The sequence below is a fragment of the Petaurus breviceps genome, unplaced genomic scaffold, assembly GCF_028583685.1.
Source record: "Petaurus breviceps papuanus isolate PSGF00001 unplaced genomic scaffold, PetGlider_PUasm1.0 174, whole genome shotgun sequence".
In the NCBI taxonomy this organism is placed as follows: domain Eukaryota; kingdom Metazoa; phylum Chordata; class Mammalia; order Diprotodontia; family Petauridae; genus Petaurus; species Petaurus breviceps.
This window is the reverse complement of record NW_027185761.1, coordinates 43,764,324-43,780,645: the sequence shown is the minus strand read 5'-3', so window position 1 is coordinate 43,780,645 and position 16,322 is coordinate 43,764,324. Positions and strand designations below refer to the sequence as shown.

General features: G+C 41.0%; 1 protein-coding gene across 12 annotated transcripts in view; it reads left to right on the top strand.

Moving 5' to 3' along the window:
* Nucleotides 1-16,322, top strand: part of MITF (melanocyte inducing transcription factor) — a 271,770-nt gene that overhangs the window by 144,668 nt on the left and 110,780 nt on the right. The window contains exon 1 of one of the 12 annotated variants that reach the window (XM_069084121.1): nucleotides 1,316-1,431. The exons of the other annotated variants lie outside the window; for them this stretch is intronic. Within the exon in view, the coding sequence (XP_068940222.1) occupies nucleotides 1,376-1,431 (56 nt within the window). The 5' untranslated portion in view covers nucleotides 1,316-1,375. Of the gene's footprint in view, nucleotides 1-1,315; nucleotides 1,432-16,322 lie in introns of those variants that run through there. 12 annotated transcript variants of the gene reach the window in all.

The window sequence follows — 16,322 nt, the reverse complement described above, 5'->3', positions numbered from 1 at the left end:
CCCCCCGGTGAAACGCACGCCGTGCTCCGAGCTGCATCCAATCAGAGCTGCAGCAGTGAGCACGTCATCCTGTTCTTCCCCAGTGATTTGCTTGCTGGTGCCATTGAGAGCAGTGCCGCAGAGGAGAGCTAAGGCAGGACAACATAAGCCCTCCCCTGAAAATAAGCCCTCTGGTGTTTTTCTTTCCAAAAAAAAATAATAAGACAGTGTCTTATTATCGGGGAAACACGGTAGTACTTTAAGGTTTGTGGAATGCTTTGTGTGCATTATCTAAATGGATTCTCACAGCAACCCTGTGAAGTAGATATTCTTATTGTCCCCATTTTGTAGATGAGGAAATGGAGGCACAGAGGTTAAATGGCTTGCCCATGGTTATGTAGGTAGTAAGGATCAAAGCTGGGATTTGAACCTAGGTTTTCCCATCTCTAAAATCTTCTCTCTATGGTAGTCTTTCTATAACATATACAGATAACTGATTCCATAAGGCACCTTAAGTGTGTGAACCTTGCTTCTTAGAAACTGCAGTGGACAGTTAGCAGCCCTATCCAGTTTTGGTTTTGGGGTCCAAACATTAAGATTTTGGACTGTGCATATGGTCAGAAATGGGGCTCTAGTGTTTCTCTGCCTGGATGGGGAGAAGACAAAAAATGCCAAAAAAGAAAAAAAATCAACAAATGAAGTTTGGCAAGCTCCTGGATTCTATTGAGGTACAGAAAGAGGGTAGATTTGACGTCAGATGATGGAGTTGGACTTCCTGCTCTGCTGCTTATTATTAATGTGACCTTGGGTGAGTTATTGAGCCTCTTTGAGACTCAGTTTCCCTGTGTGTAAAATATGGGGTTTGGGCTGAATGTCCTCCAAAGGCCCTTCCAAGAGATCTAAATCTCTGATCACCTTTAAATTTCCTGTAATGAAGAAACACTGTGCCTCCCCTCCTTTTCTCCCCCCCCCCCAGCCTTTCCACTGCAGTGCTAAAATTCAGTGGGACGTGAAATTAGCTTTGAAGTTCTATAGTAACCTTCCCTGGCACCCCCCCACCCCAGGAGCTACATTGTAGCTGCTGCAGGGGGAAAGTGACCAGAATGCCGGCTGGCCACGGTGAACTTGGATTTCTGCCCTTGCATTTTGGGGCTGCAGGCTCTTGGTGCAGCCTGGGGCTTTTTTTTCCCCCTTCAGGTATAGTAGGTGCTGGATTAAACAGGTCTGCTAATGCAGACAGACACCAGGGCACCGTTCGGACGCAGAGCTGGGCCTGGATTGGCGTTGCCAGGGCCTTGGCAAGAGCCACCCCTAGTGACAGACACATCCCCTGCCAGAAGTTAGTTTGCCTTTCACTATTCGCCAAGGGCTTGCAGAACACCTTTAAGGAAGGAAGATGGAGGCCCTCAGAGTTCAGATGTTCATGCCTTACTCCTTTGAAAGCTTCTCTCTGTAAGTGTTTGCAATTTCCTACTTTCGCAGGAATAGTATGTTCAAGGTGGGGGTGGGGAGTCGATTGTGAGAGTTAAAAATACCAGAACTTTCACTTTGTGACTGGATCTTGACACAGATACAGCTGTAACCTCTGACAGCTGGATGTGACAAAGATAGTAACTTAAATGTGGAAAAACAGAAACAATTAGGATCTTTCCCATACCCCCTTGTTATTGTTTCCTATACGATGTTGGTTATAAGTTCATAAAAGAAAATGTAACTTTCTGAGAAAGTGGGGGGGCACATAGTCTGATAGAGGATTTCAGGGAGATGTGGCTGCAACTCAGGTATTTTGGGGGTGGGCAAAAATGGCCCTTGATTTTGGTAATGAGGGTACTTCATTGTAATGTCACCAAAATTTGTCCTTTTGAAAATATTGACTTTTGTCTTTGTGTTTGTGGAATGCTAAAATATTTACATGGATATACATATTATTTGCATCTGATTAATGACTTTTCTCAGCTTGGGGAGAAAAAAAAATATCAAAGGCATACAATGTCAGAATAGTCTTTTTGGTGAAACCTGCATGTGTAGATTGAAGACTGCATGTTTAAACAAATCCTAAAATCTCTTCCCACTGAGAGCTTTGCCGACAGCTGTATTTCCTTCAGACATTTACCTTGATACTCAGTAACAGAAGTGATGATTGGGAAACCGTACAGCAAGCCTGGGTCCCCCAGTGAATAAGCATTCAAGCAAATCAACTTATGCCATTTTATTAAGTCAAGACTCATGCAAAAGCCACCTCTCAAGCTTAATCATTATTTACTGAATGTTCTTGGGTCATGAGAGAGGTTTTGATTAAGTTGGGAAAGCTTTCTGTGCAGTAGCTTGTGAAAGCAGGCTTAAAGATAGGAGGAAAAATGGAAAAATACTAAATGGGACAGTTCTATTTATAGACTTTAATTCTTAAACACACACACACACACACACACACACATACACCAAAAATGCTGAGATTTAATTAGAGGATAAAGTTGACCACATTTAGTGGCTGCCACAGAAAAGAATTCTCATGGTGAATTCTGACTCCCTTGCTTTAAAAACAATTGCTGCTTTAGTTTTATTGCAGGTAGATTATTATGATCTGCTTTCCCTCCTTTTTAATAAAACACATGCTGTTAATGAAGTAGATTAGAAACCAGAATGGTAAAACTGAATTGTATGATTTATACACATGTACAGTTTTAAAAAGTCATCATGAGTAATGGAAATTGTATTATTCTGTCCAGAGACGGAGAAGTGATGCCTTGGGTAAGTAACTATACAGACTTTGTGTAGATGCCCTGAGGCAGAATGCTTTCTCACTAGGATAATTCTTCTTCCCTTGGCCAGCAAGGAGCCCAATGGATACCACTCAACTTTTTCTGTTTTTTAGCCATTGGCTGTTTTGAGCTAGAATGGCCTATAAGAAAGCAGAGTGGGCTACCAAAAAATGCTGTAATGAATTTCAAAGTGGTTTTGTTACAGCTAATGAGTAATCAAGCTATAAATCCAATTTAAGTAAAATTTCCTAAATTTAATAGACTTTAAAAATGATATATGTCTATATATGAATATATGTATGTATATGTATATATGTGTGTATACATATACACACATACATGCATACACACGTATCTATCTTTCAGGGGGCTTACCCAGGTAATATTTATTAAAATATTGTAACCTTGAGAATAGTTGCCTTTTTTTTTTGACTTGTGATTTCATAGGGGACTCCCAGTGAGGAAAATGCCAGTTCAGATCAGCACCTCCACTGCATTTTATAGTCTTAGACTTAGATCAATAGTTCTCAAGTTTTTTGGTCTGAAGACCCTTTTACACTCTTAAAAATGATTGAAAGCCCTTTCCCTACCTTTCATTTCCCAAATAGAGCTTTTGTATTTCTGGATTATATCTATTGATATTTAATGTATTAGAAATGAAAGCATCTTAGTATTTTTATGAAAATAGTGTTGTCCTTGTAGACTACCCAAAAGGATCTCAGAGATCTCTAGGGGTTTCCAGACCACACTTTGAGAACCACTGGTCTATAGAATTGACTGAGGCACACACAGGTTAAGTGATTTGCCTAAGGCCACACAGCCAGTATAATGTTAAAGGAGGGACTTGAATGCAGGCCTCCCAAGCTTCTAGACTGGCTCTCTATCCACTCACTACACCCTGCTACCTCTCTTCTTCTCCTTCGCCCTTTTAAAAACTACCTGTAGTATTGTTACCAGACAATAGATAGCATTGTTATGTCATTATTACCACTGTGGAAAACACTAAGTCTCTCCTAATCAGGGCAATCAGGTTCTGTGCAAGAGACATGATGCTGCTGGTCTTTAATACCCTTATCAGTCTGGTGTCTTCTAAAAGAAGGGTCTGTTAGGAGTAATTAAGGGCTATCCTGCCCCCCTTCCAAACACACTTAATAGTATTTTGTTTTTTCAAATGACATATTTTCAGTGTTCACTTTTATAAGATTTTGAGGTCGAAATTTTTTTTATCTACCTACCCTCCCCCTTCCCCAAGACAGCAAGTAATCTGATACAGGCTATGCATGTACAATCATATTAAGCACATTTCCACATCAGTCATGTTGTGAAAGAAGAATCAGAATAAAAGGGAAATACCATGAGAAAGAAAAAATGAGAGAGAGAGAGAGAGAGAGAGAGAGAGAGAGAAACTAGCATTCTTTGATCTACATTCAGACCCCATAGTTCTTTCTCTAGATGTGGATAGCATTGCTGAAAAGGGCTGAGTCTATCAAAGTTGGTCATTGTACAATGTTGTTGTTACTGTGTACAATGTTCTCCTGGTTCTACTCACTTCACTCAACATCAATTCATGTAAGTCCAGGTTTTTCTGAAATCTACCTAGGAGGGCTATTTTTCAAACTCTTGAGGGGAAGGGGTTAGTAGGAGGGAGAGTGGGTTCAGATTTGTAATTCCATCTGTGTAGGGAACTCCCTGGTGTGGAAAGTCTCTCTTCTAATGCAGATCAACCCTATTCTAAAGGCTAGACTTTGATAGTTGTTCAGGACACTGACTTGCCCAGGTAACACAATTCTTATGTGTCTGAGGCCAGGTCTTCCTGACTCCAAGGCCAGCTCTCAGGTACAGTGTGCCATACCTGGAAAAACAAACTCTCCTTGTTACCTTTCTTGGCAGCCAGTACTAGAAGCTCTAAACACATTTTTAAATCTTGAGATCAAAGGCTTATAGATATATATGTGGAGGGAACCTTTGAAACCATCGAGTCCAGCTGCCTCATTTTATAGGTTAAGCAGCTGAGGGTCAGAGAAATGAAACAATTTGCCTATGGTCTCGGAGTGGTAAACAGAAAAATCAGGATTCAAACCCAGGTCCTATACTTTGGACACTTTCTACTATACCACATTGCCTTCTGATAAGTCAGGGATTGAGTGAGAACCTGGCATCTACTTATGTGCTATCCTCCTGTTATCAAATCACAAGATTGTTGGGCAAGAGTTGGAAGGGAACCTTCTAGGTCATCCAGTCTAAACTTATTCTACAGCTGGGGAAACTGAGGTGCCAAGAGATGCATGCCTTCACCAAAGACCCCTGAGTACAAATAGCAGAGCTAGTATTTGACCCATGTCCTTTGACTCAGTGTTTGGCTCCACCTTGGAATGTCACTGTTAATCTCTTCTAGGTGTTTACCCAAGTAAGCCCTTAAAAGATGTTTGTAAATTGAAGTGGAATTAAAATATCAGACATAGAAAGTATATAGAATCTTCAGCAGTTTAATTATTTTTTTTCCTTCTTGCCAACCAGGCTGCTCAGCAGAACTTTTTAGAAATGTAGCATTAGTTCTTCGTGCTAAGCTTCCGCCTAGTTCATTTTGCCCTCTGTCCCCAAAATGGCAGAGCCTGTAGCTAATATATTTGCTCCATTTATTCATTCATTCAGCCCTCACACATTTGTCAAGCATGCAAAGCTCTGGGGATACAGAAGCAAAAACTAAATGGACCCTGTCCTCCAGAATCTTCCATTTTATGGAATTTCCTTTTATTGTTTTTTTCTATGATGTTATAAGGCATCTCGGTTCAGTAATGGTTGCAGTTGTATAATACCTCAGTCTCCATATACCCATCAGCCTGTGATCATGTAAATGAAGGGGAATGTCATCTCTAGAGTCCCTCTTGCCATACTTGGCACTTGTAGGTTGCAGCTCGGCTCTATGGGGGATGGGGATGGGGATGGGAATGTAAGTTCAATGATAGTGAGTATGTTGGTCTGTACTCCTAAAACGACAGATCACAAGCTTCCACCAGTGTACTCTCCTTTAATTTGTTGTTCAGTTATGTCCAACTTTTTGTGACCCTGTGGACCATAGCATGCCAATACTGTCCATGGGATTTTCTTGACAAAGATACTAGAGTGGTTTGCCATTTCCTTCTCTAGTGAATTAAGGCAAGTAGAGGTTAAGTGACTTTGCCCAGGGTCACATAACTAGCAAATGTTTCAGACTGAATTTGAATTCAGGTCTTCCTGACTCTAGACCCAGTGTTCTGTGCACTGAGCCACCTAGCTGCCTCTACTGTCCTTTAATAATGAAGCTGGGGTACACTCTCCCACAAATATAGACGAGGTCAGTGGTAAGAGTGACCATGCACATGAAGGACTCTGATAAGTGAGGCACACAGGTGTGGAATATATGTAGCCAGGGAAACATCTCTGTTGCAAGGCCCCGATGTCTTTCTTTTCTTATGATATTTTCATGCCACTTCTGTCTGGGTGCAGTGTCCCTGCCGGGCAGGTCACTGTTCTGGACTTCAAGGACCTCTGCTCCTGAGCTTGATTCCCAGTTGCTGAGCCTAGTTCTGCCTTGAATCCGTAGCTGACTTTCTTTTCTGCTGCCAGTGGTCACTCTCCTTGGAGTTACCTCTTGTAGCGGCAAGCACCCCAAGCTAGTCCTCAGGGTTTGCTGCTACCACAGGTTCTTGGATCTGCTTTGTTAAAGGAAAGCAACTCAAAATGGGTTAACAAGCTTACTTTAATCAGTCAGACATATATCGTTTACCTTGTTCAGGAGAAAAGGTCAGCACCCTGAACCTCAAAGTATACAGGCATAATTATCAAGACAGAAACATCAAGTAGACAGATTTCCAAACTGTCCAACCATTACATCCATACCCAGTCAACATCTGGGTTTCCACATTCTGGGTTTTTCAAAGCCGGGGGACTCTCAACAATGGCTTCCCAGAATTCAGATCAAATCACAGAACACTTCTCAAAGTGAGTCCCAAAACAAAGCTACACATCAGGGCTTATATAGCCTTCTCCTGGCTCAGAGAATGTAACAACCTTATTGACCCACTGGCCAATCAAAAAGTATCTACTGAAAAACAAGCCTCCCTCCCCAGGCTTCTGGTACACTTTAGCCTAGGGGCAGGGAAGATCTTTAAAATTTACATTCGCATTACACCTCTACTGCCATTCTTCTTGACCTGATCCCTCCCCACCCCCTCAGGCCTGTTCCCTGATGTCTACAATGTCTTCTGCTGGGTGAATAGCTTTGCTGCAAAACACCAAGACTCTTGGGGAGGTGTGGGAGGAAGAAAGAAAATCTCCCCCATTTCCATTGCCGCATGATAGTGGCATAAGGGAAAAGGTTCTCTCAAGGACAAAGTTCTTCCTTTATGGGTGACTCTCCTCTTAACTGGGGCAGCTAGGTAGCACAGTGGATAGAGTGCCAGGCTTGGAGTCAGGAAAACTCTTCCTCCTGAGTTCAAATTCAGCCTCAGATACTACTAGCTGTGTGTTCCTGGACAAGTCACTTAACCCTGTTTGTCTCAGTTTCCTCATCTGTAAAATGAGCTGGAGAAAGAAACAGCAAACCTCTATAGGATCTCTGCCAAGAAAACCCCAAATGGGGTCACAAAGAGTCTGGAACAACTGAAAAATGACAACAACAATTCTTCTTGACTCTCCACAAAGCTCTCCTCTTTTCACTGGCTTTATAGTTGATGAATCAGCTTTGTAAAGGCCTCCAGGGTTATGACTGATCTTTTGCCAGCCAATGGCAACATACCTATCTCATTACATTGTGGAGAACTTCTTTGCACTTCCTATGGGGATTATAAATTTCAGTGACATCAACATCCTTTTGTCTCTAACAGGCCATTTCATCCATTGGTGTGTGGTTAGGGGGCATCCTGATCAATTGCACCCTCTTCCCTATGATATACATAACATATGTGTTTCGTTTTGTCATAATTTCAATATTTATGGAGTTTTTTGAGCCCAAACGGATCCTAGATACACAACCGATACACTCCTATTAGACCCCTAGAACTTGCTACTTGTAGCTGCTCTTGTGATCTTGGGGCCAGTTTTTCTTGGCTGTATTGTATTTCTTGCCTAGTTGCTATTTCCTGTGACAGAATGTATCTTGAAGGCAGGAACTGTTTCATTTTAATCTTTGTACCCCCAATGCCTAGCAGAGTACCTGGCACATAACTGACATTTTTAGAAGTGCTTACTGATTGATAATTTTTGGTAGGGCTGCACTGGCACCCTAGGTGATGGCATTTCTTGTCTTTGTAGTACAGTAATTTGGAGAATCCCAATAGACCTGCCAAAAAATCCCCAGACAAAACAAAACCCCAAACCCTAACCAAAAAAAAAACCCTACCTTTTCCCATTGACCTGTTTTTGTTCCTCTCAGAACTTCCTTCTCTTGGTCTCAGGCTTTCTTCCCTGTTAAAATTCTCATACCCCTGGTAAGAGTAACATAGTACAACTCAGAGGAGTCTTTGGTACCTTATTAGGGATTCATTTATCAAATCCTTCCTCTTCTGGCAAAGAGTAAGCTTGGATGGGAAGAAAGTGTAGAGAAAAGCTCAAGGCCTGAGTTCTCTGAGAGTGGGGAGTGGACATGAGAAGGTGCCATCAGAAAGATTGTGCAGGACGAACCCTGTCTCTTGAGTCCAAGAGGATTTCTTTTCAGGTTGGAGAAATTGGGTGCTTAAAGCTTTTTGACTGGTAGTAGTTGCTCATAAATCCATCTTACCATTGTTAATGGCTTCCCAAGTTCATAAAATGAAATATTGATGGAGCCAAATGATCAGAACTCTCCCTCCCTCCCTCTCCACCCCCCCCCCTCTCTCTCTCTCTCTCTCTCTCTCTCTCTCTCTCTCTCTCTCTCTCTCTCTCTCTCTCTCTCTCTCCTCTCTCCCTCTGCTTCTCTGTCTTTTACATAAAATATTTAATTACACCTTTGGAATGATGGTCTCTAGGAACATACTGATATAGTACACAAACCTCTGGGATTTAGAGTCAGGAAGACTTGGGTTTATATTCTCCTCTGATACTATTAGATCATAAGTGCCTTGAGGACAGGGATTGTCTTTTGCCTCTTTTTGTCTCCCCAGTGCTTAGTGTAGTGCCTGACACATAGTAGGTACTTACTAAATCTTTATTGAGTGAACGGTTCTTAGTAGCTATGTGATATGGCAAAGTCACTAAGCCCCTGTGTCACAGACAACTCTCTAGGACATATCCACTAAGTTATAAATGAGTTAAAGGTTTGCTGAAATCATAGGATCAGAGATGGAGGAGGCCTTAGAAGCTAGTAGGTCCAATCCCATTTATTGGGAATGGGCTCCCAATTGTGGGATTCCCATCAGAATCATCCACACCATGATCTCAGGCTAGGGTGGCCATTTCTTTTAGTATTTATGGATAGTAACTGGATCTATGGATAGGGAATGTCCAGGTAAGAAAATTCCTTTTACCAATGCGTATCAGCACCTCTTCTGTAATGTAACATCATAGAGCACTGAGAGGTTGCTTTTTACTCAAGGATCTCACCACCAATGTGTCAGAGGGGGGAAATAAACTGAGGTCTTCCTAGATTCAAGGATGACTTGCTATCTCTTATGCCACACTGCTTCTTTCCTAAGTTTCAAAAGCATCCTGAAAACACGGCAATGAGTGAATTTCTTTTGTTTGTCTATATGTATTTGCTTTTCTTTTGCATTTGGGGGTGAGGAGGGAAATGGAATGGAATAAGCATTTATTAAGCACCTACTGTGTGCCAGGCATTGGGCTAGGCACTTTACAAATATCTTGTTTGATATTTGGGGCGTGCAGAGGGGGACAATGTGGTTTTGAAATGAAATAAAATTTAATTTAAAAAACCATGCTGGAAAAACACAGCAAAGAACTAAAAAAAGTGATCCTTGCAAACGGAAACTTGCTGGAAAGATATTGGTCATGTGTTGCATTTTTTATCCCTTTGCTGTTATCAGCAATGCCATTTTGGGTTGTGACTGTATTTGGCGTTACAGGCTCAGAGGCCTCTGGTTTGGTGTGGCACCGAAATGTACCAGGAGTTAGTAGACATATGACTCATCTCATGAGAGATGATTGTTGAGTGGACACTGAGAACATGGGTCTTCCGCTTTTGACCAATATGTAGTTAAGAAATGAAACCATTAGATTCTAAATGAAATCTGTGAATTGGAAGTACAATCTATCTTTTTTGTTGTTGTTATTATTGTTCTAAGGAGTGGGAAATACTGCTGAGTCATTTCAGAAACCTCAGCATTTTGTACTTTGCTGAAACCTCCCTGAATTCTCACGGATTGTCTTTAAAATAGCCTTAGAACTTTGAAGTTGGAAGGGACTTTAGGGCTTGTCTAATCCAATGGGATTCTTGTGAGGCAGATAGCAAGTGGCAGAAGTAGGATCAGTCAGCCAATTGATAGGCATTTAGGAATATGCCAAGCACCATTGAGACAAAGAAAAGGCAAAACCAGCCCTTTGCCCTCAAGGAGTTTACATTCTGGCAGGAGAGGTCACAGTTCTATACTAGACATATAAAAGATAGAGATTTCCCTCTTCAGCGCTGCCTCATGGCTTCCCTGGCTTTCTTTAAGACTTTGTTACAATCTCATCTTCTGCAGGATGCCTTTGCTGGTTTTCTTCCATGTTATGCCTTCCCTCAGAGAAGTGGATAGAGCACCAGGCCTGGAGTCAGGAAGTTTCGTCTTCCTGAGTTCAAATCTGGCCTCAGACACTTACTAGATGTGTGACCCAGGGCAAGTTACTTCACCCTGTTTGCCTCAGTTTCCTCATCTGTAAAAAAGAGTTGGAGAAGGAAATGGCAAACTGCTCCTGTATCTCTGCCAAGAAAATCCCAAATAGGGTCACCAAGAATTGAACACCACTGAAAACAACTGAGCAGCAGCATCATATATGTGTATATGTATATACACACAATGTATAAAATGTAACATGTACATATCATATTATTATAATATTACATAATATACATACATACATACATAAACACATATGTATGTCTATATATGTAATTTTTTCCATGTTGCCTCCCCCATTAGAATGTGAGCTCCCTGAAGGCAGGGCCTGTGTGAGTCCTCTTGCCTTTATGCCTCCAATGTTTAGCACATTTAATAAAATACTTTATTTCTTTTGGAGGGGATAGGGTAGTACAATTGGGGTTAAGTGATTTACCCAAGGTCACATGGCTAGTAAATGTGTCAAGTGTCTGAGGCCAGATTTGAACTCGGGTCCTCCCGACTCCAGGGCTGGTGCTCTATTCATTGTGCCACCTAGCTGCCCCGATAAAATGCTTGTTGACTGACTGACATACAGATGAGACAGAAGAATCAACCTTGAGTCCAAATCCAGCATTCTTTCAGCTGTAGGATATAGTTGATATATTTCCAGATTTGGAGTTAGAAAATCCATTTGCGTAGTTTGAATGACCCTTCCTAGTCATGGGAACATGGGCAACCCCTCTGAGTTGCAATTTCTTTCTTCTTCTTCTTTTTTTTTTTTTTTGGAGGGCAGTTGGGGTTAAGTGACTTGCCCAAAGTCACATGGCTAGTAAGTGTGTCAAGTGTCTGAGGCTGGATTTGAACTCAGGTCCTCCTGACTCTGGGGCTGGTGCTCTATTCACTGAGCCACCTAGCCACCCCAATTTTCTTTTTTCTAAAATGGGGATGATAATAGTCATTGCCTGCTATCATTGTGGGGATCAAATGAGATACGGGGTGCTTCCCAAACTCTAAAAGCACTATATAAATGTGAAGAGCAGTTCTTTTGTTGTTAGCAGCATCATGATCATGATTGTCATCATCATCATCATCATCATCTCCACTAGATTCAATTCATTTCTTCAACAGTCATTTATTATGCACCTACTACATATGGAGCTTTGGAGATACTGAGATAAAAAACAAAAGACCCTTCCCTCACAGAGCTTACTTTTTTTTTGTGGAGTGGGGTGAAAAACAGTGTGTACACAGGAAATTAAGTATAAGATATATGCATAGATGATCAAAGCAATGTCTTGGGATAGGGTGTTAGCCTTAGCCTGGGAAGATCAGGATGGGTTTTCTGTAAGAGGTAGTTCCTGCGTCTTAAAGTAAGCTAAACTAAAGATTCCATGCATTGGAGGTAAGTAGGAAGTGCATTCAAAATGTGGCAGATGGTTGGTGCAAAGACACAAAAAAGGGGATGGACTATTGTCTATGCATGAAGGACAGTAATGTGCAGGGAACCTGGAAATACAGGTGGGAGCTCCTTGAGTGGAAAGTTCCAAGGTCACTATTACTTTCAGTGATAAATTCGTTGCTGTTTAATGAGAATTTTTCTGAAGTTTGTTACTGTAAACACACGGGGACATTTAGAGTCCTTCAGTTGGAGGCTCACCATCCAAGTCAAGGGCCTGATTCCTTCCAAGTGCTCATGGAGCAGACTTCTAGCTCACTGAAGGTCATGAAGCATTTCCTCTTGGGTGGCTTTTCTGCATCATATAGATCTGACAAGTCTTCCTGGATTAGTTTAGTCATAGTAGGAAGCGCTAGGCCACTTGAAATGGTAAGTGTCTAGACTATAATAAAAAAAAATCCACTCATCACCTGTGTCCTTTATGACTCATGCATTTAGAACTATTTTAAAAGACTTTAAGTTTATTTTTTTTATTAAATGCAAAATAAATTGAGGACACTATGGATTTCATCTATTGGCTCTGGGTATTTAAGTATCCTAACTTGACTGTTCTGCCAATTGCACAACAGATGCATTAAGCAGACACCTAGGCAGTCATTTTGGGTCCTTAGTTTAGCCCCAGCCCAGGATGGTGAGATTGAGGCAACTCTTTCGTACCATATGTTCTCCAGTTTATTGACTACATTGCAAGAGACTTTGGGGTCATATCTAGTGTTACATGTGGTCAGAATGATCAGATTTGGCATGGCCCAGTGATCTAATGGATAGATCAGGAATGAAAAGACTTAGGTTCTGGTATATATTCTGAAACTAGCCAGTCATGTAATGTAACTAAGTGATTTTGTTCCTCTAGTCCTCAGGTGCCCCAGCTGTAGAGTGAGAGAATGGGCCTAGATCTAACAATTCCAAACTTTTTTGAGATTAAAGATCTCCTTTTAATGTTAAAAAAGTGCACCCCTACATTATAGTCATTGTACTTTTAGTATTTATTGATTGAGAAATACACGATAACAAAAATTTTTCTAAATCCAATGATACTTTTAAGTGAATTGGTATTTTATTGTGGTCTAAAAGATAATGAAGGATTTGAGTTCTGATGGGTTCCCTCTGGGTCCTACAGAGTTGAGCTGGATATTAATGGTGTCCAAGAACACTTGGAACACAGTTACAAGTGCATATCCAAGGTATTCCGTCTACAGAAGGTCTTTGGATTATAGATTTAGAACTAGAAGCGATCGGGTCTCCCTTCTGCAAATGAAATGAGGCGTCGGAAGGTTGAGATTCACCCAGCCTAAAGAATTTAAGAAAGGACCCCAGAAAACTAGAAAGCAATCTGGCAGAAAGTAGGTGTAGACGTACACATCACCCATCTATCACAATAAGCGTCAAATGAATGCATTCCTCGAATTCTCTGCCTCCTCATTTCTGCTGCTTGACTTTCCTGGCTTCTTTCAAATGTCATCTTAAATCCCACCTTCTTCAAGATGACTTTCTAGGCCCTCCTCAGTGTTAACACCTTCCCTCTGAGATTATTTCCAGTTTATTCTGTCTACATCTTGTTTGTACGTAGTTATTTCCATGTTGTCTTTCCCCATCAGATTGTGGGCTCCCTGAGGGCTGGGACTATCTATGCCTTTCTTTTCATCCTTATCCCTGCTGCATAGGCCTTCTTTATTTTTCTTTCTTTTTTTTTTTTAGAGGAGGGAAGGCAGGGCAATTGGGGTTAAGTGACTTGCCCAAGGTCACACGGCTAGTTTTGTGTTAAGTGTCTGAGGGTGGATTTGAACTCAGGTCCTCCTGACTCCAGGGCTGGTGTTCTATTTACTGCACCACCTAGCTGCCCCCTGGATTAAAATTTATAAGAATAAGAATCACTCCAAATGATAAATGGTTAAAGGATATGAACAAGAAATTTTCTAGGGAAGAAATCTAATCTATCAACAGCCATGTGAAAAAAAAATGCTTTAAATCGCTAATAATTAAAGAAATGAAAATCAAAGCAATTTTGAGGTTTCCCTTTACCTCCCTCAGATTGTAGACAAAGCAGACAAAAGAAAATGACAAATGTTGGAGAAGCTTCAGGGAAACAGGCACATTGAAGCACCGTTGATGGAGCGGTCAATTGGTTCAACCACTCCAGGAAGCCTCAAAGTTATTGAACTGTGCATATCTTTGACTCAGTGATAACAATACTAGGCCTATATCTTATTTGTTTGTTTGATTTTTGTTTTTTTTTTTTGGAGGGGGGAAGGCAGGGCAGTTGGTGTTAAGTGGCTTGCCCAAGGTCACACAGCTAGTGTTTAGTGTTAAGTGTTTGAGGTCGAATTTGAACTCAGGTCCTCCTGACTCCAGGGCTGGTGCTCTACTCGCTATGCCACCTAGCTGCCCCAATGAGGCCTATATCTTAAGATCAGAGAAGGAGGAGAGGGCCCATATGTGCCAAAATATTTATAACAACTCTTTTTGTAGTGGCAGAGAAATTCAAACTAAGGAAGAGGACATCCTTTTGGGGGAAGATGAATAAATATGGCATATGAATATAATGGAATACTGTTCTGATATAAGAAATATTGAAAAGGATGGTTTAAAAAAATCTGAAAAGATTTGGATGAACTGATGCAGACTGAAGTGAGGTGAATTAGGACAGCAGCACCATTATAAGGATAAACACCTTTTTGAAACACTTTGAAGAATCCTCAGAAGGACTGTGATCAACACAATGGTTAGCTGTGATTACCGAGGACTGATGATGAAGCTTGCTGCTCACCTCCTGACAGAGATGTGATGGTGTAATATGAGACATACTTTTTGGACATGGCCAACATGGGAGTTTGTTTTGCTTGACTATGTAAAACTTTTACAAGTATTTTTCATATCTTCATTTTTCTTTACACTTTGGAAGGAAGAAGGGGGGGGGGAGAGAAAATAAATGTTTGCTAACTGAAAAAAAAGTACAATTTTAAAATACTACCTAGAAAAGGAAGGACTTGTAATGCAATACTATTGTGCTGTAAGAAACGAGGAACAGATGGACTTCATAATAACCTGGAGAAACATATAAACTGATGCTGAGTGAGGAGAGCAGAACCAGGAGAACTTTGTACACAATTACAGACACGTCATATGTGTGATGACTGACTGATAGGCTGGACTCCTCTCAGCAATGCAAGGCTATAAGACAACTCCAAAAGACTTATGATGGAAAGGAATATCCCCAATCCAGAGAAAGAATTGCTGAGTCTGAATGCAGATGGAAGGAAACCACTTGCTCTCCCTCTCTTTTGTTTCATTTCTTCTTTCTCATTATTCACTCCATTGATTATAAACCTTTAGAACTTGACTTATGTTTAATGTGAAGGTATTTGTAGATCCTATATTTGATTACATGCTGCCATGGGAGGTAAGGGGGAGGAGAAGGAGCGGGAGAAAATTTGAAACTCAAGGGACTGTGGAACTGAATGTTGTAAACTAAAAGTAAGTAAATAAAATTAAAAAAAAGAAAAGGAAGGACTATAGAAAATTAATTGACCCCCTGTGACAAATTTACTAAAAACAAAAATGAGAGTTACGCAGAATGGGCAGAAAGACCCGGATTCAAAATCTTTCTCTAACAGTATCTGTGTGACCATTGTAACAGCCTCTCATTGAAACTGAGCTTCAATCAGTTTCCTCATTTGTGAAATGTGGATAATAATTATTGCATTCCCTCCCTCATAAGGTTATTGTGAGACTCAAATGAGCTAATTCTAAGCAAAATACTATGCATGCTTTAACATGTATACTTTAAAATACCATGTATTTAACCTATCTGGGCTCCCATTTCTCATATGTTTTTTTTAGGAAAAATCCAGTGAGAAAATATGTACAGAAGCAGCTGGGGAAAGCTGTGTTCCCCTATCTGCTGTTCCCTTCTTGGCAGTTGTAGGCATTTGGACCTCAGAAGTCATATAGACCAATATTATTTTAGAGCTGTGGAAACTGAGGCTCATGGAGGGACAATGATCCATCCAGTCATAAAGCTAATTAGTGATGAATTCAGGAACACAAGGCAGCTTTATGTCAGGGTCAGCCAGGAAGATTTACAAAGCATTTTTGCATTCATTATTTCATTTGTTCCTCATAGCAACCTTGGGAGATGCTACAAGTGTCATATTCATTTTTCAAAGGGAATAGGCCCAGAGGGATGGAGACTTGGCCACCTGATGGCCAAATGCCAGAGGTCCGATTTGAACCTCAATCACTCTTGACTCTGAGTCCAGTGTTCTTTCCATCCCTCCAGTGGTCCTTTTGCTGAGATACCTTGACTGTCTGATACCCCTTCTACTGTTGATCTCTGACATGCCATATTGGATGACT